Genomic DNA, 22,831 nt, shown 5'->3' on the forward strand with positions numbered 1-22,831 from the left:
ATCTCTCCAATGGATGTCCATTCATCCACATGTGCACATGACACTCACTAAAGCCCCAGCAAGCATCACTCAAACTTGAAGATGTGTTAGTCTTGAGGATATCCTAGACTCTGAAGTGAAAGAATACACATGTATTAGGCCCAATACACATAACCAAATGCATCAATGGCCATGCCTTAACACATGCACACATCGCTCAACAAAGGCTACCTAAGTATTGTCTAACCTCCCTCCTCTCTCTCTCTCTCTCTCTCTCTCTCTCTCTCTCTCTCTCTTTCCAGGCCCTATTAATGGATGTTCATTCATCTAGATCCATACATAGGTCTTGCCAAAGGCTCGAATGTATTGAAGATCCAAAGGTGTTCGACGCTCGAAGATGAATGAATATCAAGGTGAAAATATGAAAAAATAAATTATTAAAATGAGTTCAAAAATTTTTAATAATTTGAAAGAGATAGACAATGTTTTTCAAAATGGAGTTTTTCATCAATCGAATAAAATACAACTCATTTAAAAAGTCTTGCAAAGGTTATATATATTAACTATGTGGCAATTTTCAATTTGGAAGAGATAGACAATGTTTTTCAAAATGGAGATTTTCAAGGATGTGCTTATGCGACATCGACTCATCCAAGTTAACATTGCCAAAAACCTATCTAGATAAAATTTGAAAGAAGCAACTTGCACATCAAGGGCAAAGTTCTCGAGTGTAAGGGGGTGACCTCACACGACGATTCATCTAGATTAAGATTGTCGAAAAACTATTAAGAGAAACTTTCAAAAAAGTAAGTTACACATCTAGGGAAACATTCTCATTCTTGTGAGAAATTAACTCACATACGCCATTCTCTATATAGCCAACACTGTCAATAAGATCTTTCATCTTCTCATCATGATCATCCAAGGATCCAATATTTTTGAACATGGTCATATATCTTCCCTATATAACCCTTCATTTCTTCTAACTCATCCTGTATCCTCACCCCATCACAAATGTTCCCTTCGTATTTTCCTCCAAAATCCTCTCAATCCTTCGTAGACGACTATCAATGCTCTCACCAAGAGAAATCAAAGACCTTTAATGTCGAAATAGTGCATTCACTTGCTTCTCAAGCCCATCCAAGGGATGGATGACTCTCGAGAAACTAAAAGAACTTTCGTATCCTTCAACATGCCTAAGTGCACCACGAATTGTCTTCTTCCTTCATACTAATCATACATACTAATCATACTAATTACTATTAGCAAAGCACTATGTCTGGAACAACGTCCATAGCTTTGCTTTGTTCCATGATCATTACAAGAAACTTTCAATAGAGTATAAGAGTCCCAATAGAGAAATCTCAAAGCTATTGAAGGCAAATACATTTCCAACTGAAAACCCTAAATCGAAAGTGTCTTGGACTCAAAGACAAAGGAATAGTCATGCATGAACACATGCGCAAATAATCATGCATATGCAGATACATACATAGTGCTCGCCAAAAGCCAATTAATGATTCCCCTCTCCAATGGATGTCCATTCATCTACATGTGCACATGATACTCACTAAAGCCCCAGCATGCATCACTCAAACTTGAAGATGTGTTAGTCTCAAGGATATCCTAGACTCCAAAGTGAAAGAATACACACGTATTAGGCCCAACACACATAACCAAATGCATCAATGGCCATGCCTTAGCACATGCACACATCGCTCAACAAAGGCCACCTAAGTATTGTCTAAGCTTCCTCCTCTCTCTCTCTCTCTCTTTCTAGGCCCTATTAATGGATGTTCATTCGTCTAGATCCATACATAGGTCTTGCCAAAGGCTCGAATGTACTGAAGATCCAAAGGTGTTCGACGCTCGAAGATGAATGAACCAAGGTGAAAATATGAAAAAATAGAGAGAGAGAGAGAGAGAGAGAGAGAGAGAGAGAGAGGAGGAGAAGAAGAAAAAGAAGAAGAATGATAAAAAGAAGGGGGAAAAAGAGGAAAGAGAATAGTCTTACTACTATATTATTTTAACTATAGGTTCGGAAAGCCCTGAACCTCTAGAGGGCTTCCCAAACCTACCTCATTTTCCAAACCTCCCTTTTTTAATCGAAACCCCTTTCCCTCCTTTTTTTCTCGCGTGCAATATCTCATTTTCTCTTCCCCTTCCCTTTTTTCATTAAAGCCTTCTCTCTCCCCTCACCTCTCTTTTTTAAATTAAAACCCCTTCACCTCTCTCACACTTATAATCTCTCTCTTTCTTTTTCCTATCCCTTTTTTTATTAAATTATTCCCCTCTCTCTCTCTCTCATGTGTAGGGCTAGGTTTTCTCTCTCTCTCTCTCTCAATTAGATTAAACTTTTTAATTTAAACTTTTCTTTAATTAAATATTTTAAAAGATTTTTTTAATTTAAAGTTTTTCGAATATAGTTTTCCATACATTTTGAGAGAGAGAGAGAGAGAGAGAGAGAAAAGAAGAAGAAGAAGAAGAAGAAGAAGAAGGAGGATAAAAAGAAGGGGGAGAAAGAGGAAAGAGAATAGTCTTTTTTAATTAAACATTTTTCTTCTACCTCTCCCCCCTCTCTCTCATGCGTAGGGCTTAGGTTTTCTCTCTCTCTCTCTCTCTCTCTCACATTTTAATTAAACAAAATGTTTACATTAAAAAGTTTAATCTAACAAAGAGCTCTCTCTCTCATTTTAATTAAACAAAATGTTTACATTAAAAAGTTTAATCTAACAAAGAGAGAGAGAGAGAGAGAGAGAGAGAGAGCTCTCATTTTAATTAAACAAAATGTTTACATTAAAAAGTTTAATCTAACAAAGAGAGAGAGAGAGAGAGAGAGAGAGAGAGAGAGAGAGAGAGAGAGAGAGAGCAAAAAAAAGAAGAGGAAAGGGAGGAGGGAGAGAGATGGGGATCAGAGAGAAAGAGAATTATAGAGAGATAAAATATAAAATTTAAGAGAGAGAGAGAGAGAGAGAGAGAGGAAAAAAAAGGAAAAGAGAGGAGAGAGGGGGAGAGAGAAAATAAGAAGAAGAAGAGAAAGAATTTAAACACGGTGAGAGAATTATAGAGAGAGAAAATATAAAATTTAAGAGAGAGAGAGAGGAAAAAAAAGGAAAAGAGAGGAGAGAGGGGGAGAGAGACAGAGAGAGAAAATAAGAAGAAGAAGAGAAATAATTTAAACACAGTGAGAGAATTACAGAGAGAGAAAATATAAAATTTAAGAGAGAGAGTGAGTGAATAAAAGAAAAAAAGGAAAAGAGAGGAGAGAGGGGGGAGAGACAAAGAAAAGAAAATGAGAGAGAGAAAATAAGAAGAAGAATTATAGAGAAAAATTTTGAAAATAGAGAGAAATTTATAGAGAAAGGAAAGATTAAAAAAATAAAATAAAAAAGAGAAACTTTCTTTTTAATTAAAACAAGGAGAGAGAGAGAGAGAGAAATATACAAAGAGCAAAAAAAAGAGGAGAGGGAGGGAGAGAGAGAGAGGGGAAACAGAGAGAAAGAGAATTATAGAGGAAATATAAAATTTGAGAGAGAGAGAGAGAGAGAGAGAGAGAGAGAGAGAGAGAGAGAATGAAAAAAGATGAGAGAGGGGGGATAGAGACAGAGAGAAGAAAATGAGAGAGAAAAATTAAGAAGAAGAAGAGAGAGGATTTGAACATAGAGAGAATTATAGAGAGAGGAAAGATAAAATTTAAAAGAAGAGAAAAAAACATTTAAAGAGATTTAAAAAAAGAAAAAAACGGAGAGAGAAGGAAATGAGAGGAGAGGGGAGAGAGAGAGAGAAGAATAAGAAGAAAGAGAAAAAGAGGAAGAGAGATGAAAAAATAGAAAATTCTTTTTAAAATTTAAATATTTTTTGAGAGAGAGAGAGAGAGAGAGAGAGAGAGAGAGAGAGAGAGAGAATATCAAATTTAAAAGAGAGAGAAGGAGAGAATAAAAAGATAAAATTTAAAAGGTAGAGAGGGAGAGAAGAAAAAAAGGAAAATTAGGAGAAATAGGAGAAGAAGAAAAGGAGAGAGAGAGAGAGAAGAGAAAAAGTGAGAGAATATAAACATAAAGAGAGAATTATATATAGGGAAAATATAAAATTTACATACTTTAAGAGAGACTGGGGAGAGGGGAAAGAAAGTGAAAGAAGAAGAAGAGAGAGACTATGTAGAGAGAGAAAAGATAAAATTTAAAAAGAGAGAGAATAAAAAATAGAGGAAAAAGAGAGAAAGAAAAGAGAGGAGAGAGAGAGAGAAAAAAGAAAAAGTTTAAAAAGAGAATGAAGAGAGAGAGAGAGAAGAAGAAGAAAAAAAAAGAAAAAAGAGGAGAGAGAGAAAGAAAAGAGAGGAGAGAGGGGGGAGAATAAAAGAAGAGAGAGAGAAAAAAAGCGGGGAGAGAAAAGAGAGAGAGCGAAAACCAGGAGAAAAGAAAAAATAAACTAAAATAGAAAGCAAAGAGAGAGAGAGAGAGAGAGAGGGATAGAAAATTTAAACATAGGGAATTTGGGGGAGAGAGAGAGAGAGAGGAAAAAGAGGAGAGAGAAAGATGAGAAATGAATTGTTGAGCACAACAAGTTGCAACTTCGCAAGCCGTTTAGAGATAGTGAAGTTGCCGCGAAGTGGCCTAACGTTCTGTGGGCGCGAAGTGCGTGCAGAACACTAGTAATATAGTAGTAAGAGATAAATATAAATTCAAAATGGAAGTTTGAAAAGAAGAATAGGCTCGGGCGAAAAATGGAGGGTTCCGAAGATAACCGAACCTGCAGCAAAATGGAAGGTTCCCAAGATAACCGAACCTGCAGCAAAATAAGAAGAGAATATAGATGCAGCAAAATAAGAAGAGAATATAGATATAGATGCACTTTTCCAGCGGGGAAGGGCACAGTTCTTCGCACGATCGCATTCTCTCAGCACAGTGAGAGCGGGACAGTCTTTTGTTCTCTTCTGTGCAGAGCAACACAGAGGCACTTTGAAAGAAGAGCTCCACTTCGATCTTTCATGGCGTTTGCCAGATTACTCCACGGCATCAGGCGATGTAGTAAACTGCCTACAGCACATAAATCCTCATCACCGCATCATCACAAGCACGATACAGGGCTCAATTCACGCTCCGAATTTCCACATCAGCAGAGAAAGCATCTATGGCTGCAATCAAGCAATGGCGTCTTCAGTATGTGCTCAGGCAGACAAAGACGATCCATCACATACATGCCCCGGCCTGGGGATGGTGCCCCGCGTGCAGTAACCCTAATCCCTGGAGATGGCATTGGCCCACTTGTTACTGGAGCTGTGGTGGATGTGATGAAGGCCATGCATGCTCCACTTACATTCGAGACATATGAGGTCCGTGGCAATATGGACAAGGTCCCCACGGAGGTTATGGATTCTATCAGGAAAAACAAGGTCTGCCTGAAAGGGGGTTTGGCCACACCTGTTGGAGGGGGCGTCAGCTCTCTCAATGTGCAGCTGCGCAAGGAGTTGGACCTCTTTGCATCATTGGTGCACTGCTTCAATTTGCCGGGACTTCAGACACGGCATGACAATGTTGACATTGTTGTTATCAGAGAAAATACGGAAGGGGAATATTCTGGATTGGAGCATGAAGTCATCCCTGGCGTTGTTGAAAGTCTTAAGGTATGTACGTATGGTTTGTCTTTCCTTGAATTAAGCCTAATCTGTACCTATATACTCGTTGTAGAAACTGCATAGGTTACATAGGGGAGAAAGGGGAATGTAAGCAGTTAATGTGATATATTATTGTTTTCAGGGTGCCAAAATATGGCTTATGGGTGACCCATAACAGGTACAAGTCACATTTAAAAAAAAAAAAAACAGCATCCTGCATACACAATCTTCAGAGAGGGAGGGAGAGGTTTATTAACTGGGTTGGGAAACAGACCATTCAAAGATAGTTGAATTGAATGGGTCATTTGGATACATAGGGTGCTCCTTAAGTGTAACATGATGCCTTGCAGGGTGCAATCACTGTTGTGCATGAGATGTGTCAGCAGTTCATAGTGTCATGTGGTTACGAACCACTATTGAGTTATGTCATGGAGCAAGGATTATTCTGTTTTTGAATGCACAAGAGCCTTAGTTAGATTTGGGTTTTTGGGACTATGAACATCTCATTTCTTGAACAGAAAGTGAATTGAATTTGGATGTTGGGATATGCAGCTTGAAAGAGTTGGAGAGTATAGGTATGGTAGGTGGAACTCCATGGATGAGAGAGAGAGAGAGAGAGAGAGAGAGAGAGAGAGAGAGAGAGAGAGCACGTGTGTGGAATCTGAGAGTACACGACACATCTGAATACTAGATTGATTGAGAAATAGAAAAGTACAAAGCTAGGGCCTCAATATATAGGCCAAGTCATACACCAAAAATTTTAATCCTTATTAAATGCTTTTTGGTGTAGAAGGTTTTCACGCCTATACAAACATACTTAGACATAATTATGTGTGCTCATGGATGGAGACATAATGTCATAACGTATCCCTCTTTACGTCATGGATGGATGTGTATCCATAGATAGAGGTGTAATGTCATAACAGATACCTCTTGATGTCATGGGTGGTTGAACCCATGGCATAGAATATACGAGAGAAATGGAAAGTTGTTACCTTATAGGAGGTAATGTCTAGTGCCCCACAACAAGTTCTTGAGAGGAGACACACATGATGGAGAGTATTCTTACAAATAAAGCTAGTGTTAGCAATCGTGTGTCTTGTGTAGTTAACTGTCATCTCTTGCATGTGAGCTTCAGTCTAAGTTAGGTGAGGATATTAGGAGTTTTGACATTGTATTTGTTTGTCATTCTATGAGTTTTAGATGCTTTAGATGGAGGGCTCATTAGTGCATTTCTTTTTGTGCACTTTTGGCTATTTTTTAGGGGTTTAACCACATTTAGAGTTTTCCCTTTTTTTTGCCTATATACAGGCAGCTTGCCTTGCCACTTTTATTATCCATTATCCATCATTGATCCTTCGTGATTAGCCACCCCTCCTCATTTTCTTATCCCCTGCTATTGTCTGATGCCTACACTGACGCATAGAGCTGCGTGCTGGGGTTGATCGTTGCAACCTTATACCTTCAGCCATTGCAGTCACATTGTTCCTTCTCTTGCTTGCATTCTCCCTTTGTCTCCTCCTCTCCGTGTTGACTTTTCTCTTTCCGTTGCGCACTCTCACATGGTATTAGAGCCATGTGGGAGCTGGAGATCTTGAAAAGGAGTGTGCTGTTTGCAATGAAACTTGTTGGGTGCCTTTTACATGTGCTGCAAATCTTGTGTTTGGAGTCAAATAGGCAAGGCAGCATGTTTCCGGCCCTTTATTGTTGTGTTTGGTGGGATAGATTTTCGTTATTGGCCTCGAGCAACTTTTGATAGACTGAGCAGTTTCTACAAGGTTGAGGGAAGGGCAGCATGTTTCCAGCCCTTTATTGTTGTGTTTGGTGGGGTAGATTTTCGTTATTGGCCTCGAGCAGCTTTTGGTAGGCTGAACAGTTTCTACCGGGTTGGGCGACATGTTTTCTACCCATTTAGGTCTGCGTTTTTGAAGGCAAATCCCCTTCTATTGCACTTTTTGGGTTTGCTGGAATAGGCTCCTATATCACTTGCGTTTTTATGTAGACAACCCTCGACACACTTGGTGCAGGAATAGGCCTTGCATTACTTGCGTTTTCTTCCTTGAATTTGCATTTTGCAGTTGGGCAATCTCCTTTTTGCTAGGCAGCAGCTCTTCTTAGTTGGCCGGCATTGTTAGCCAGATAGATTTCTTTCTTTGCTATGTTCTCATATTGGTTGGTCTTTGTTGACCAGGATAACTTCTTTTTGCTGCTAGGCAGCCTCTTTTTTAGGCGAGTAGTAGTGCAGATTTGTGTTTATTGTAGGTATACCATTTCCAGGCACTCTTGGTACATTATCGAGGCCCTTGGATTGACTACGATTACAAACTGATGAATTGTTTTTCTTTGCATTTATTGCTTCCTTTCTCTACTCGGCATTGTGTGTTCCCTTTGGCATCGAATACTCCGCGTGTATCTTGCCTCAATTAGTTTTCTTTTGTACTGTGGCACGATGATGGACCCCACTTATCCCGAGGACACCTCTTATTGGTTGCCTTTATTTCAGCAGGTATCTTTTTTGTTTTCTTGTAGGTATTTTTTGAAGGACATCTATGGCCAACGTGTATGCTATGGGGGATTGTGTGGTTTGGGATCATTTAGACCGACCACCATCTTATTACTCTTTCTCAGAATATTCTTCTGGGGCTTCTAGTCAGCGATTGGCATTGATGGCATCTCCTAAGTAGGTGCTAGTTCTACCCTCTCTACGCATCTAACAAGCTGGATGTGATGAACTATCCTCTATAGTCGTGCCACATGGAGTGTCTCCTCGATGACAGTGACCTTTGGGATTTTGTTATAGTCCCCAAATCTTGACCTATCATGGATTCCCATGATGGTGTATGTCATGAGGACATGCATTTTTGAAACCTCACTTAACATATGGATTAATTTTTAATCACATGATTGAGTAAAGTTGCACATGTGAGGTGCAATTGGGGTCAGAGTAAATTTACGAGCTCGGGATTCAAAAAAATCATGAGATGTTAAAGGTAAAAGTTGCTATAAGTTATGTTGCACAAGTACTTGGTGTTATCTAGTATCAATTGTTGGTCTAGGTCATTCATTTGGTCACAAGTTTCAATTGGTGACACTAGAGATGTAGCGTTTAATGGTACCTAACACCGATCTAATGGTCAAAGATGGCACAAAGAGACTTGAGAGTGGAAGATGCCTGGCCAATTTAATTATTGGCTAGTCAGATTATTTTTTTGGACACCAAAATAATTATTAGATTAATTTTCAATAATTAAAGGTTGCCACTCGGCAAACTTGCCTATACAGGCTGGTAAAAGGCTGAAGAAGAGGAAAAACGAAATCATTTTTGCTGTAGCAAATGTGGGAGAGTTGTGAGCGGCCATGGCCAACCTATTTTTAGCCATTGCAGCTAGCCACGGGTGAGTTTGGAGGAGACGATTGCAGATTCGGACCCTCCACAACTGGGCAATTGCATCCAGGTATAAGGTGACAAGTGATTTGGATGTCTCAACTGTAGGCGACATCATTTAATGTTGTTGTGGCAGGGCAACAACTGCATTTGACTGATTTTCAGTCATTCTTCGCGACAAAACTCTGAATTTTCTCTCTCTAGAGATTTCTCTCTGGAGTCTCATCTCCCAGCCATTTCATAGCCTTGCTCCAAAGATCTTAGCATTTGGACCTTGGAGGCTGAGAAATTGCAAATTTCTTTACTGTAAACCGTAATTTACAGTAGAAATTAGGGTTTAGCAATAGCCTCGAGAAGCATGCAAAAAATTGCAAGCTCCAAGACTTTGATTTTTCAAGGCTGAAGGTGAATTTTAGCTAAATTCAGGTGGAGGACTAGCTATCTATTGAAGTTGGGGCATTTCCATTGTCTATGAAGTGGGTGAAGGCCAATTAAGTGCCCGAATCAAGGGGCAAATTAGATCGAAGAATTGCTGTCCACTTTGGACAGCAAGGGGAGTTTGGATTGCGAAGGGGATTGGGAGAATCCCATTGTAAATCTTCTTCTTCTTCTATAAAGCTAAAGAAATACCGAAAGGGGTGCAAGTTTTGGGGCCAATCGGGTGTGGACTGTCTAAGGTCAGTAGGTAAATTTGTATTTTCAGATTTGCATTTATTGTTTGCTGCTGTAATTAAGTTGTAATAAGGGATTTACCACCCATCCACGGAAGGAAGGCTGGTTTCATGGTTTCATTGTCGGGATACCATCAAATCCTTTGAATTGGTGGGCCGATGGTACTTGATTGTAACTTGGGACTATTGCATTATTGCTGAAATTGTTCTCAGCAGTGAATTACAGCAAGCATGTCTTCACATGGTGATTCGGGATCAAGTGGAGAGGATGCATCACTCCTTGGTCAATCACATGGTGAAGGGGGAAATGCAATGACTGATGTTGGCCATGGTTCTCAGCATGGACATCATGTTGAAAATGTGGAAATGACCCAAATGTTGGCACTCCAATGCATAAAGAGGCTGATGACCAGCAAGGGGCTTAAGAATTTGATGATAGCTTCAAGGATCGAATGTGTACAACATCAAATCTTTTTACTGAATTGGCAAAGGATCCCTAGTTTACTCTATTCTTGAATGCCCCAAAGAAGGATAGCAAAGGCAAAGAGAAGAAGACACCCTCTATAGCTTCGGGACAGCCACAAGAACCGAAGGAAATGCCTAAGCCTTCTTTAGAAGAGCCCAAAATGCCTGATGAGCACAAACAGTTGGTATCCGTGGGGCAGCAAGTGCAAATGCATGGCCAACCTGGTAGTGCCAATCCATGGGAATGTGGGCAACAAGGTAATTATGCACATGCAAGCATTGGACAGCAAGGATACTTTGGTGGTGGTACCATTTTTCATGCTATGGTTGGACAAGCAGTGCAAATGGGAATCATGGGAACATGGGCAACAAGGCAATTATGCACATGCAAGCATGAGACAGCAAGGATACTTTGGTGGTGGTACCATTTTTCATGCTATGGCTGGACAGGCACCGCATACAAGAAAGTGAGTATATAATTTTACAAAAAAGGTTGACTGGATTGTGACTAATGGACTAGTGGATTGCATGTATGATGAAGGTGGATAAAAAATGGATGAGTGGCAATGTGTTTAGGACGTTGTGGTGATCTTCTTGGTGTGGATCAAGAAATGTGCCATGTACTACTCCTATTCATGTCGACTTGCAAGGAGCGACAAAGATTAAGTCTACCCACATGTTGAACACACGAGATTAATATGAGATGTTATGGGGATTGTATTTTTAATGCATTGCTTAGCATTTGGCTTGAGCATTAATCAAATGTGCACATGTGAGGTGCACATGTGATATGCAAGTTAGAACTCACAGTGACAGGCCAAGGACTTGAAGTTTGCAGTGGTATCAAATGAAAAAGTTTGCAGTGACATTAGGAACTAGGCATTAATGCCAATTCAGGGGACTAATTAATACTCATGACTACTTGGGAGTCAAATGGCTTAGTCATTTTAATTGTGGGTGGGCACATTTAATTTTTTGGGCAAGGATAAGGGCTGAAATTAATTTTAGAATTTTTTATTTTGGAAAATAATTAAATGGCTTAAAATTTCAATTAGAAGGTTGCCACTTGGCAAAAGTGTTGGGTGTAAAGGCCCTTTGCTACTCCTGTGTATAAATTTACTTGTACATGTGATTGTATCCTTACGGGTGTGAGTGTACCATATCCTAAAATACATGGTGTTGGTGTGAGTGTACTGTACCCTAAGTATAAATACATTCTTTTATTCTTTGTGTGTACCATACTGATACACACCCAACTCAAGTCTCCACTCTCTCTGCACTCTTTACTGTTGAACACCCCATTCTCTTTGGGCACATCACCTGGGCACTCTCGCCCCCCCTCTTCAAGCTAGTATCAGATTTACGGGAAGTGTGCGTGCTTCTCGAGGATTGTAGAGTTTTTGCATGCGCACGTGAAGAGAATGGTAGGTTGTCACTTCTGTGTGTAGGTCGGTTTTTTCAGCAGGCAACAGCCCTTCAACGGCTCTGTGACCAGGCAAACGGCAGATGGTAATCTGCGTAACCAAGTGGCGGTCAACTCTGACCAGTGGCGACTGCAGGTGGCTCCAGTTCTGACCTGTGCAATTGCATGCAACATCATTAGATGGGTCATACTGGTCACGTTGGCACATTTTAGGCACATTGTGAGGATGCTTTGCAAGTAGATAAACTCGCACTAATGTCTGATGCAGATTGGGCTAGAGTAAATAAAAAAGTTGTGGCTTACATAAACATGGGTGTCACTGATGACATCTTGACAAACATTAAGGGATTAGATACAGGTTATGCAATATGGAAGAAGCTGAAAATTACCTATGAGATAACCTCACGTGTTAGTTAAGTGCATTTAATGCGCAAGTTGATGAATATGCAACAGGATGAGTCAAAGCTTGCAGCTCAATACTTGAGTGCATTTATAGGGATTTTAAATCAGCTCAAAGATGCAAATTTGGACTTTGATGATAAGTTAAGGGTGATCTTTTTGATCCTGTCACTGCTTGACTCTTGGGAGACCTTGGTGGTTTCACTTAGCAATAACCTCAATCTTTCATATGATGAGGTGAGGGGTTCAATCTTGAATAAAGAAATTGGACGTATGTCTAGTGGAGAAGGCAGCAACTCAGCTTATAATGTAAGAGGCAGGGCTGAAAAGAAAAATGCAAATGCAAGATAGAGAAATAGGAGCAAGAGCAAAGGAAAGGACAAGAGGGACATTACTTGCTATCACTGTGGTCAAAAGGGCCATAAGAAACCTGATTGCAGGTATTACAAGAAGGAACAAGAGAGAAAGAAGAATGCAGGAGATAAAAAGAATAAGAGAGATAAGACAGATGCATCTAAGGCAACCAAAGGCAAAGAAAAGGCCAATGTGGCCTCTAGTGTGGTCATAGAGGAGCTTTCAGATACAGAGGCTGATGTATTAGGTGCACTTGATTATGATGTCCTTGTATGTCACATGCAGGATATGCAGATTACCAAGGCTGATGTGATTGATGCACTCATGGTGTCACTCAAACTTGGATTGTAGACTCTGGCGCCTTTTTGCATGCAAGTCCTTGCTTGGAGTGTTTTGCTATGTTCAATGCAGGTAGCTATGGAAAGGTGTATCTTGGAAATAACCATGCTTGGAGCATTGATGGGATTGATATTGAACACTTGTCTTTAGACATTGGTCAAGAACTTGTGTTGAAAGATGTCAAATATGTGCCTGGCATTAAAAAGAGTTTACTATCTGTTGGCTAGCTTGACTTGCATGGCTACACCACACTGTTTGGTGGTGGTTTGTGGAAAGTGAAAAAGGGTTCCATGCTAATTGCAAAAGGAACCAAGAAGGACACTTTGTATTGTTTGCTCTGTAAAGCCTTGAATGGCAAGTTTCTTGCAGTTGCTGAAATTTGCAGCCACTTGGAGTTATGGCATAAGAGATTAGGCCATATGAGCCAAAAAGGACTTGATGTCCTTACCTCTTTGAACAGGGTTGGTGGAAAATGCTCTAAACTTGACTTTTGTAACGAGTGTTAGTTTGAAAAGTAAATTAAAAATTCCTTTTACTTTGGTGTCTCTTGTAAGTCCAATGTCTTGGACTTAGTGCATTTTGATGTATGTATTATGTCCGTGAAATCGTTGGGTGGTGCTACATATTTTATCTCCTTTATTGATGACTATTTCAAGAAGATTTGGGTATACCTGTTGAAAAAGAAAAGTGAAGTGTTTGCTGTTTTTAAAACTTTTCATGCATTTGTGACCATTAGACAAGTAGAAAGCTGAAATGCTTGAGAACTGATAATGGGGGTGAGTTCACATCGATTGAATTCAATTCTTTTTGTGACTTGCATGGTATTAAGAGAAAGCTTACAACCCCTTACAACCCTTCTTCAAATGGGGTGGCTAAAAGATATAATAGGACTTTATGTGAAATAGTGCTGTGCATGCTGTCCACTACTAATCTCCCTCATGAATTTTGGGCAGAGGCACTCAAAACCGTGGTTCACATTTGCAACTGCTCTCCGAACAGGTCCTTAAATAATGGCATCCCTGAGGAGGTTTGGCTTGGTAAATCGGCCTCATATGACCATTTATGCATATTTGGTTGTGATGCTTTTGTGCATGTTAGGGATGAGCTGAGGAACAAACTTGACCCAAAATCCACCAAATGCACTTTTATGGGCTATGGTGATGAGGGTGAATTTGGCTATAGAGTATGGTTATCTCACTCCTATAAAATTATTCGCAGTCGTAATGCTGTGTTTAATGAGGCAAAATTGCTAAAAGGTACTTTAGCCTCTAATGAAGATATGAAAAATGTCAAATTTCAGAGTTTGCAGCCACGTGTATTACTTCAAAAAATGAACCTCATGGTGTTGTACCACAGGCTGAAATTGATGATCAACCGGTTATTTTGGAGCTAGATGGTGATGGACAGCAAATAGGAGCACAAGGAGGCCATGGACAGCAAGATAGTCTTGCTGATTATGAAAATGTAGATAGTGATAATGAAAATGAAAGTGCTGTACAACATGAACAGCATGCTAAAAATGGCTTACAACAGCCAATAAATGTTGAAAAAAATATACCTCCAGATGTAGACCCAATTCCTGAAAATGTTGATCATTGGGTACGCAGGTCTACACGCGTAAGAAGGCAACCACATAGGTTTGACCCCTCCTTGCATTATGTGATGCATACAGATGAGGACAAGCCTCTTACATACAAAGAGGCCAAGTCATGCGAATTCAGTAGTAAGTGGAAGCTAGCTATGTAGGAAGAGATTAAATCTCTATATGCAAATGATACTTGGGATCTTGTGTCATTGCCCAAGGGAAGGAAGCCTCTTTCGAACAAATGGGTGTACAAAGTAAAGACAGTTGATGGGAAATCCAAGTACAAGGCAAGACTCGTTGCCAAAGGGTATGCATAGAAGGAAGGGATTGACTTCCAAGAGGTCTTCTCACCTGTTGTGAAGATGACCACTCTACGTGTGCTTTTTGCTCTCACTGTTGTATTGGACTTAGAGCTATATCAAATGGATGTAAAAACAGCTTTCTTGGATAGTGACATTGATGAGGAAATCTACATGAAATAGCCCGAGGGCTTTGTAGTTCCTGGAAAAGAGCAAATGGTGTATAAACTAATGCACAGCCTTTATGGGCTGAAGCAAGCACCACAGCAGTGGTACAAAAAGTTTGACAGTTTTATGCTATCTCATGAGTTTACATGCAGCCATGCAAATCATTGTTTGTACATGAAAAATGATACAGATGGCAACTCCATCATACTTGTTTTGTATGTGGATGATATGTTGCTAGCTGGGAAAAGAAAGACTAGCTAAGCTTGGATGCTCTCAAAAATCAGATGAAATCAGCCTTCTCCATGAAAGATTTGGGGGATGTAGAGCATATTTTGGGCATGAGGATTCGTAGAGATAGAATGGAGAAATTGCTGTTTTTATCTCAAGAAAAGTACTGGACAGATTTAACATGGCTGAAGCTAAGGCTTTTGGGGTATCCTTACCTCCTTACCTTAAGCTTAGCAAAGCCAACAGCGCAAAAGATGATGTGGAAGGGAGTTCCTTATGCATCAGCTTGTGGCTCTCTTATGTATGCTATGGTTTCTACTCGTCTAGACATTGCTCATGCAGTGGGAGTTGTTAGCAGGTCTATGTCAAATCTTAGCAAAACACATTGGGAGACTGTCAAGTGTATTCTTAGATACCTCAAGGGTACACAAAGAAAGTGTATTTGCTATGGGCAAGGTGCACTTAGTTTGCAAGGTTATTGTGATGCAGACATAGCAAGTGACTTGGACACTCGTAGGTCCACCAGCGGGTATGTCTTTACAGTTGCAGGTGGGGCTGTTTTGTTAGACTGCTCTATTTCAGTGTCAGTCTGTCATCTCCTGGTTGTGAGCTCCTGTCAGAGTTTGGCAGGAGACAGAGGAGCTTTGTCAGTTTAGGTGTAGCTGTTTTTTGTGGCAGTCAGCCTTTAGAGGTTTCTTGTTGGTGCAGTCGGCCAGTTTGGCCAAGTCGGCTAGTTTTTTGGCCAAGTCGGCCAGTTTTTGGCCAGTCGGCCAGTTTTATGGCTGGGGGGCTATATATAGCAGCCCCCCTCATCAGCCATACACATTGTTTTTCGCAGGTTCAGCACAGTCTCTCTCCTCTCCCACTCCGGCATTGGTTCTGCCCTTGTTTCCAGCCTGATCTGGTGCCCTCACTGACGCTTCGGGCTGCGTGCAGGGACTGATCAGTCCATTTCAGAGTATTCAGCATTCATTTCAGTCAGTGCAGATTTGCTTCCTTCAGTCTCTGCTTTCTCTCTCTCTCTCTCTCCTCTGTGTTCGTGTTTCTTCTTCCGTTGTGCTCTCTCACATGTTTCTTGGTGTTCCAAGTTGCAGAACATTGTTGCACTGAGTACCATTGAAGCTGAATGCATATCAGCTACTGAAGCTTCTAAGGAAGCTAGATGGTTGAGTAGACTTGCAGAGGATCTTGACATGTCTATGGGTATTGCAGTTTTGGGATATGATATCCAGAGTGCTGTGTATCTGGCTAAGAATGCCATGTATCACTCTCACACAAAGCATTTAGATGTTATCACTTCATCAAACAGATTCTAGAAGATGGTCAAATCACATTGACCAAGATCAAAACACAAGATAACCTTGCAGATGTTCTCACTAAAAGTCTAAGCAAAGCTCAGTATGAACATTGCATCCGACTAGTGGGATTTGGTTAGAGGTTCACTTCGGACCTTTAAGTGGGAGTTTGTTGGGATAAAGGCCCTATTAACCTTCCGTGTATAGTATATATACATTATTTAGCTGTACATGTGAATGCACCCTTGTGTGCCCTAACTAAAAATACATTTTATTCTTTGTGTACCAACACATTGTTGGTACACTCATATTGCATCGTACTTTCACTCCGCTCCCTCTCTCTAACTCACTTTCACCAGTCGTCACTCCCACTTCTCGAACTTTTGTTGCATACAACTTAGCTCTAACAGTCGAAGACCCAATGTTACCACTATGGGAAGAAAGGTCGTTTATGGAAGAATTGCAAAGAGTTGGCAGCTTCCTAGAAGAAAAAGGAGCAGAAGATGAAGTGGGATACGGACTTCTCTGACGAGTGATCATCTGCCTCAGATTCCGGCTTAGATCCTCCGACGAAGGTGAAGTCCAAGGTGCAGAAAGGATCAGCTTCTTCGGATCACGGAAAGGAATTGATGGCCCCTTCCTCAGCTGCTTTCTAGTGGTGGTGATGACGACATCCCTCACGATTCTCCAGTGCCAGAGAGGGAGTGTGAGAGGGTGGTGAGATGGGGCAGTTGCGCCTCATCTATACATCTACCTAGGTATCCATGGTTCTATTTGGTGGTTCTATGTTGTATGGACTATGATGAGTCATCTATCATTGTATTATTGTATTGTATCAGATCACTCATGATCTAAGAGAGGGTGTTAGCAAAGTATGTCAGCTCATGTGTGAGTCTAAGCATGTGTTATGGGTTGGTCATATTATGTAGATATTTTGGGCATTTTTATTGCATAGCATTTTATGCTTTATAGCATTTATTGTTGCCAATCGGCCAGCATTAATGTTGGCCGACGTGCCATATTTTATGGCATTATTCATGCCTATATATTCTGGGCTCCTCCTCCTCAATTAGTCAGTTCACCACCTAGAGGTTCCTTGGAGAGAGAGGAGCATGTGCCTGTGCCCACGCAGCCAGTGACTTGTTGCTGTATGCGATAGTCTCGTGTTTGATATATGGATTCCATTTCTCGAGCTTACATCTGAGTTTTCATTTGTATTGTGTTCTCTCTTTCTTTTCTTTTCTCTTTTGTCTTGTGTTCAGCTGTTTATTTCAGCACATGTTTATGTTTCCATTGCACAGACACACACACACACTCTCTCTCTCTAATTTCAAGCTCTCTACTCTCAAATTCTCTCCTTAAGCTCTGTACCTCTATTCCCTCAAGCTCTTCTTTCCCATACCTCCGCTCTCAAGCTCTCCATCCTCTCTATCCTCAAGCTCTCCATACATAAAGTTCTAGTGTAAAGACTAAACATTTGAAGTGCATTATTTTAAGTCCCAACATTAAGTATAGGCCTTAACTCCCTACCAGTGAGAGTTTTGCTTAGCTCCAATAAAAAACCTTTTGTCAGATAATCTCACAAGTTGGTCGCAGCAAAAACTGCAGGTTTTAGGACTGAATTCCTTTGTTATCAGCTATGGAGAATGCTTTGACAGCAGCCATGTCAGGGTTGGACAGCATCATTGTAGGTAGATGAAGCTTGTGAGAATAGACGATCAACACGAATGCATAGTAATCAGCTCGTGTATTCTGTTCACCTTCCTATTGTGAGGATTGACTAACTGAATCAGTCTATTGCCCGTTTGTCTCTCTTTTCTCAAAACTCTCATCAATTGGAACTCTTTTGGACAGGATTGTCACAAAGAAAGTGAGAATCACACAATTGGGAATGCCACAGAAATGCAAGGCAGACCCTAAAGGAAGACAGGAATTGGAGCATTTGTCCATTTGCTTGAGGCTGAAATTTGCTGCTGCTTTATGGCTGTATCTTTAGGGTTTTCTGGCTGATCATCAAATTTAATCATTTGTACTCAGTCAAGTCTGACAATTTGAAGAAATACTGCAAGGAGTGCCATGGTCCCACATGTGTCATTGTGCATGAGTAGGAACAGTCTAGCTCCCATCTTTTGAGTTGATTGCTGATTTGTTGTTGTTGTGTGTTTGTTCAAATTTTAGGTTTTTACTTTCCTTTGGATTACTGAAAGCCGGTTTCAATATCTCTAAATTTTTATATGCATAATCCGAGACAGGGGCTTGAATCCATCCTGATTCCATGTTATGTAAGGCATTGACATCTAAAAATACACCTTATTTTCTACTTCCCATATGGTAAGTTTGTACTTATTAATACACATGGCATGTTTACATGCATGCATGGCCTCAGGAGGTTTTGTTTTTGTACTTCAAATCCTTGCATGCATCTTGTCTTACCCCTTTAGATTCCAACTTCTAATGCATTCATATGTTCCTACTCCTAATGCAATTGATTCTTCTTCATGGTGGTTCTTCCTGTCTGCTGTTAATTATTAGTCTTTCATAGGCGTAATATGTTGAGTGTGGATGGACATAATACTTGACGACAGGAAATGTGGTTTTTGTTTTTGGTAAAGACATGTCTAGCACCTGCATTCTTGAACTGCGGCATTTTGTTTCTAGAGGGGTGAACTTTTTTCTTTTGAATGTAGTTCTGTTTTGTTCCTTTTACATAAAAACTCATGGCTGGATACTGCTAGGTGATCACAAAGTTTTCTTCAGAGCGAATTGCCAAGTATGCTTTTGAATATGCTTACCTAAATAACCGAAAAGTGGTCACAGCTGTGCATAAAGCTAACATCATGAAGCTGGCTGATGGCCTTTTCTTGGAGTCTTGCCGTGAAGTAGCCAAAAGTTATCCTGGGATCAAATATAATGAGATGATTGTAGACAACTGCTGCATGCAACTTGTAGCCCGACCAGAACAGTTTGATGTTATGGTAAATTTCTTCTCATATAAGCTACAAATTGAAACTCGGTTACTCGGTTTGATGTGCTTGGACCTTTCTGTTATTCCATTATGAGTTGTATGATTTGTGAACACAGCCATGATAATAACTTGTGGAAAACAAAAGATCTTCTTATTGTTTTTCTTCTTTATAGTTGAGTCAAAAGACTCGATATAAGAATTGAGTACGTTTTACATGCTAACACAATCTTCAGGAGAGAAACCTTTCCTGGAATGGAAAATATAATATAATTGACTTGACCATACATAAGGCATAGACAAGAGGGAATTGTGGATCAAGGCAAGACTAGATGGTTGTGATGCAAATTCATTTGGGCACTTGAGCTAATTTCTCCACGTTTCACTTTTCCTGTAATTTATAGCTTGTCTAGAGTAATACAAGTTAGAGAGCTCCAGAAGTAATCACTGGTACCTAGTGGCATTAAGTGCAGTGCACTTTGCATCATGGATAGTCAGCTATGGTTATTGACCTGTAGGATTTGTTCTATTGAAACACAGAATGCCATTTCTGTTTGGTCATGCTAGCATGCTGTATCCTGTTGGAATGTTGTGTAGGAACTGACCACTAGAAATGTTGAAGCAAAAGCAGCCCATGTGTGCTTGGAAATAAGCACCATCAAGACTGGCATTTCACAGGTGCCAAAAGAAGTGGAATTCCAAGAATCCAGGATCAAACCCGCCTGCATGATCAACAACTTTGTCTACACAGAAGTGGAATTCCAAGAATCCAGGATCAAACCCGCCTGCATGATCAACAACTTTGTCTACATAGAAGTCCATGTGCCACCACAAGAGCAGTAACAGCTCCTTACACGAATCTCCCCACACACCCCTCGTGCTGAATGAACCAGATTCTTTGGGATCCTGTTTCAACACAAGCCTGCATATCTTTTTCCTGGTTCTGACTGAAATAGCAGCTGATGATCTCTTAGTTTTTTAATACAGAACCAGCAGATGCTGTGTTTTGTGTAAAGTCCTATGATTGTGGAGTTTCCTGGATCTTGAGCTAGCCTGTAGATGAACAACTTGAAGGATGGAAACCATTGCCTGATGTGCTAGCATCCTGGTCATTTAAGGTCCACATATTAATGAAGGGACAGAGCAAAGCTTTGCTTTAGAATCGTCATTATCTAGATTGATGAACTAGGAGGATTGAATTTTTAGATTTCAAGTGGCTCTTCATGAAAATATGTTCAGGAAATAAAATCATATTTGGCTTTGGATATGGGACCAATGTTATGTTTACTTGCTCACAGGTTACACCAAATTTGTATGGCAACCTGGTGTCAAATACAGCAGCTGGTATAGCTGGCGGCACAGGTGTAATGCCAGGAGGTATGTATGACGGTTTTTGCAGCACTTCAGGGGTAGTGCTTGGCTTTTCCTTTGATGTGAAATCACTAGTCAGCATTTTTGTGCATGAAGGTTTTCCTATATATGTCAGCAAACATGCATTTGTTTTCATTTAGAAAAGATAGCACATCTAGTGTTGTATGAGTGCAGGCAATGTAGGCGGAGAGCATGCTATTTTTGAGCAAGGAGCATCGGCTGGTAATGTGGGGAATGAAAAGCTTGTGGAGCAGAAAAGAGCGAACCCTACAGCACTTCTGCTGTCTTCATCCATGCTCTTGAGGCATCTTCAATTCCCTGCCTTTGCTGACAGGCTGGAGCAAGCTGTTATGGGAGTCATTAAGGAAGGTGTTCATAGGACCAAAGACCTAGGTGGAAAGGCCACCACCCAAGATGTGGTGGATGCTGTCATTGAAAAACTGGGTAAGTATACAGCTTAGACCAGAGAAGACACCTCAAACAGGAGCATACTTTCCTGGGCTATTTGGAACCAAGAAAGGAGTGCTTCAATGCATCATGACACTCAATATGCAGCCATATTGGCACTCAGTATACGTAAATTTTTTTCATGGGTAGTAAAGTCTGAAGTGCTTGTAAACGGTCAAAATAAACAATGGAGTGAGCAAATTTGGTATCATGATTTTTCACTCCAAATGTCAGAGGAACTCCCATAGAACTTTTTGTGGAGAGTGCACAAAATAAAGGGCATTTTGTATCAACTGTACAAATTTCACATTTTAGTGGCAATATTTTGATGATGGATAAAAATAGGTGAAGGACCATACATAACTCCATTCGTCTTGAGTCAGTGTCTGAGATCAAAAGTGTTGCGTAAAGCAACAGGTAGATGAAAGTTGTTAGGGTGTTGACGATAGCACATACTCACCTTCGAGAAAAAAACAGATGCAGGCCAATAGCCTGATGAGTTTTGAGCTTGTATGCTCGAATGAGAGAGTAACTTAAATCATTTTACACATACCACGTCGGCATGCCGCATGATGTGTTATTGGCTACGTGATAGGGGCTTGCTAGTTACTTAAAGAGAGTGATTTCTTTAGGAGCCAACATGTAATCGGTCTCCTTTCTTTATAGTCATATTAAGAGTGGTAATAATATTAACAGTACCTCAGAGATGCCTATTCAGAGTTCAAGCTATAACATTCTTACTGCAGCTATTGAAGTTTCTTGTTCATGATACCAATTGATGTACGTCTTTCTTGAGCCAAAAAGTGCTGTTAATGCTTCCTTCAGTGCCTTAAGGCCACATCTCCCTTAAAAGTCAGGGATTGCTTGTTCCTACCAAACACACTTATCATTCCTTTGCTTCCCAAGGCCAGTCTATTAAGACTGCTCTCAGCAACTTCCAAACTTTAAAAGATGCATCATGTGGTATGCCTTCATTCCCAAACAAAACCAACTACAAATTGATGTCACATCTGCAAAATTCGCCTACCAGTTCCAATTTCGCACTTGTCTCCACAGCCCTCACTTCTTCGCACTTCCACAATAACTGAGGAACACACTCCTTCCCTCTTGCAAAATATGCACAGGGGAAACACTTGAATAGACTTGCCTATCTTCTCCTTGGTGGCAAACCTATTCATTATGACAGGCCTATTCATATGGCACTCTCAGAACTTTTTGTGGAGAGTGCCATATGGATTTTCATAAGCTGGCAAACCTATTCTTGCAGTGGAAGTGCAAACCTTGATTTGGGGAACGATTAAAGCCATATGGATAAAAGCATGAGCCAGCTTATGAAAATCTTTCCTGTTTCTGCACTTTCACTGCAAGAAATTTAGTACCACTGTCAGCACAGGCTGTTGATGGCAATCATCTCTTTCTTATCTAGTATGTGTTGCATCCATTTGACTTTCTTGTCATTTAGATGGTACAAACGTGTAAGTTTATCTATAGTTGGAACTTCCAGCTCCTACTTGTCCCACATGTTCAACCACTTGACTATAATCTTACCTGTCATATGCACAAATTTTGGTTTCTCCATTGAAATGGAGAGAGGATTGAATGCATGTTTGAAAGCGCATGCTGCCTGAAGAAGTGAGGATCCCTATGAGTGTCCTGTGCAACAACCCATGAGCATTGTCCAGAGCACCACTTGCACATTGAAGCAAAGAACTATTGCTGGATAAACAAGAATTGACATTAAAATCATTTTCAACTTATCCATCAACTTTCCTTCAAGCAGGCTGCCTGTGCTTTATTGTTATACATCCCAAATATCTTAATATTTAACTTGGGCCAATTTCCTTGAA

General features: G+C 40.4%; 1 protein-coding gene across 1 annotated transcript; it reads left to right on the forward strand.

Moving 5' to 3' along the window:
* The first annotated feature begins 4,794 nt into the window (after positions 1-4,794).
* LOC148012690 (isocitrate dehydrogenase [NAD] regulatory subunit 1, mitochondrial-like) lies at positions 4,795-21,305 on the forward strand. The gene is made up of 4 exons (XM_087669471.1): positions 4,795-5,602; positions 18,940-19,179; positions 20,465-20,543; positions 20,712-21,305. Exons 1-4 carry the CDS (start codon positions 4,967-4,969, stop codon positions 20,996-20,998), a joined length of 1,242 nt encoding a protein of 413 aa, XP_087525597.1. The 5' UTR covers positions 4,795-4,966; the 3' UTR covers positions 20,999-21,305.
* The last annotated feature ends 1,526 nt before the right edge of the window (positions 21,306-22,831 follow it).

This window comes from Lygodium microphyllum, chromosome 27, assembly GCF_053477565.2.
Source record: "Lygodium microphyllum isolate KBCC chromosome 27, Lygodium_microphyllum_v1.1.10, whole genome shotgun sequence".
Classification (NCBI taxonomy): domain Eukaryota; kingdom Viridiplantae; phylum Streptophyta; class Polypodiopsida; order Schizaeales; family Lygodiaceae; genus Lygodium; species Lygodium microphyllum.

Coding starts and splice junctions, on each gene's coding strand:
- LOC148012690 (XM_087669471.1), top strand. CDS start 4,967: ATGGCGTTTGCCAGATTACTCCACGGCATCAGGCGATGTAGTAAACTG. Junction 19,180..20,464: donor CAGAACAGTTTGATGTTATG/GTAAATTTCTTC, acceptor ACTTGCTCACAG/GTTACACCAAATTTGTATGG. Junction 20,544..20,711: donor CACAGGTGTAATGCCAGGAG/GTATGTATGACG, acceptor GTATGAGTGCAG/GCAATGTAGGCGGAGAGCAT.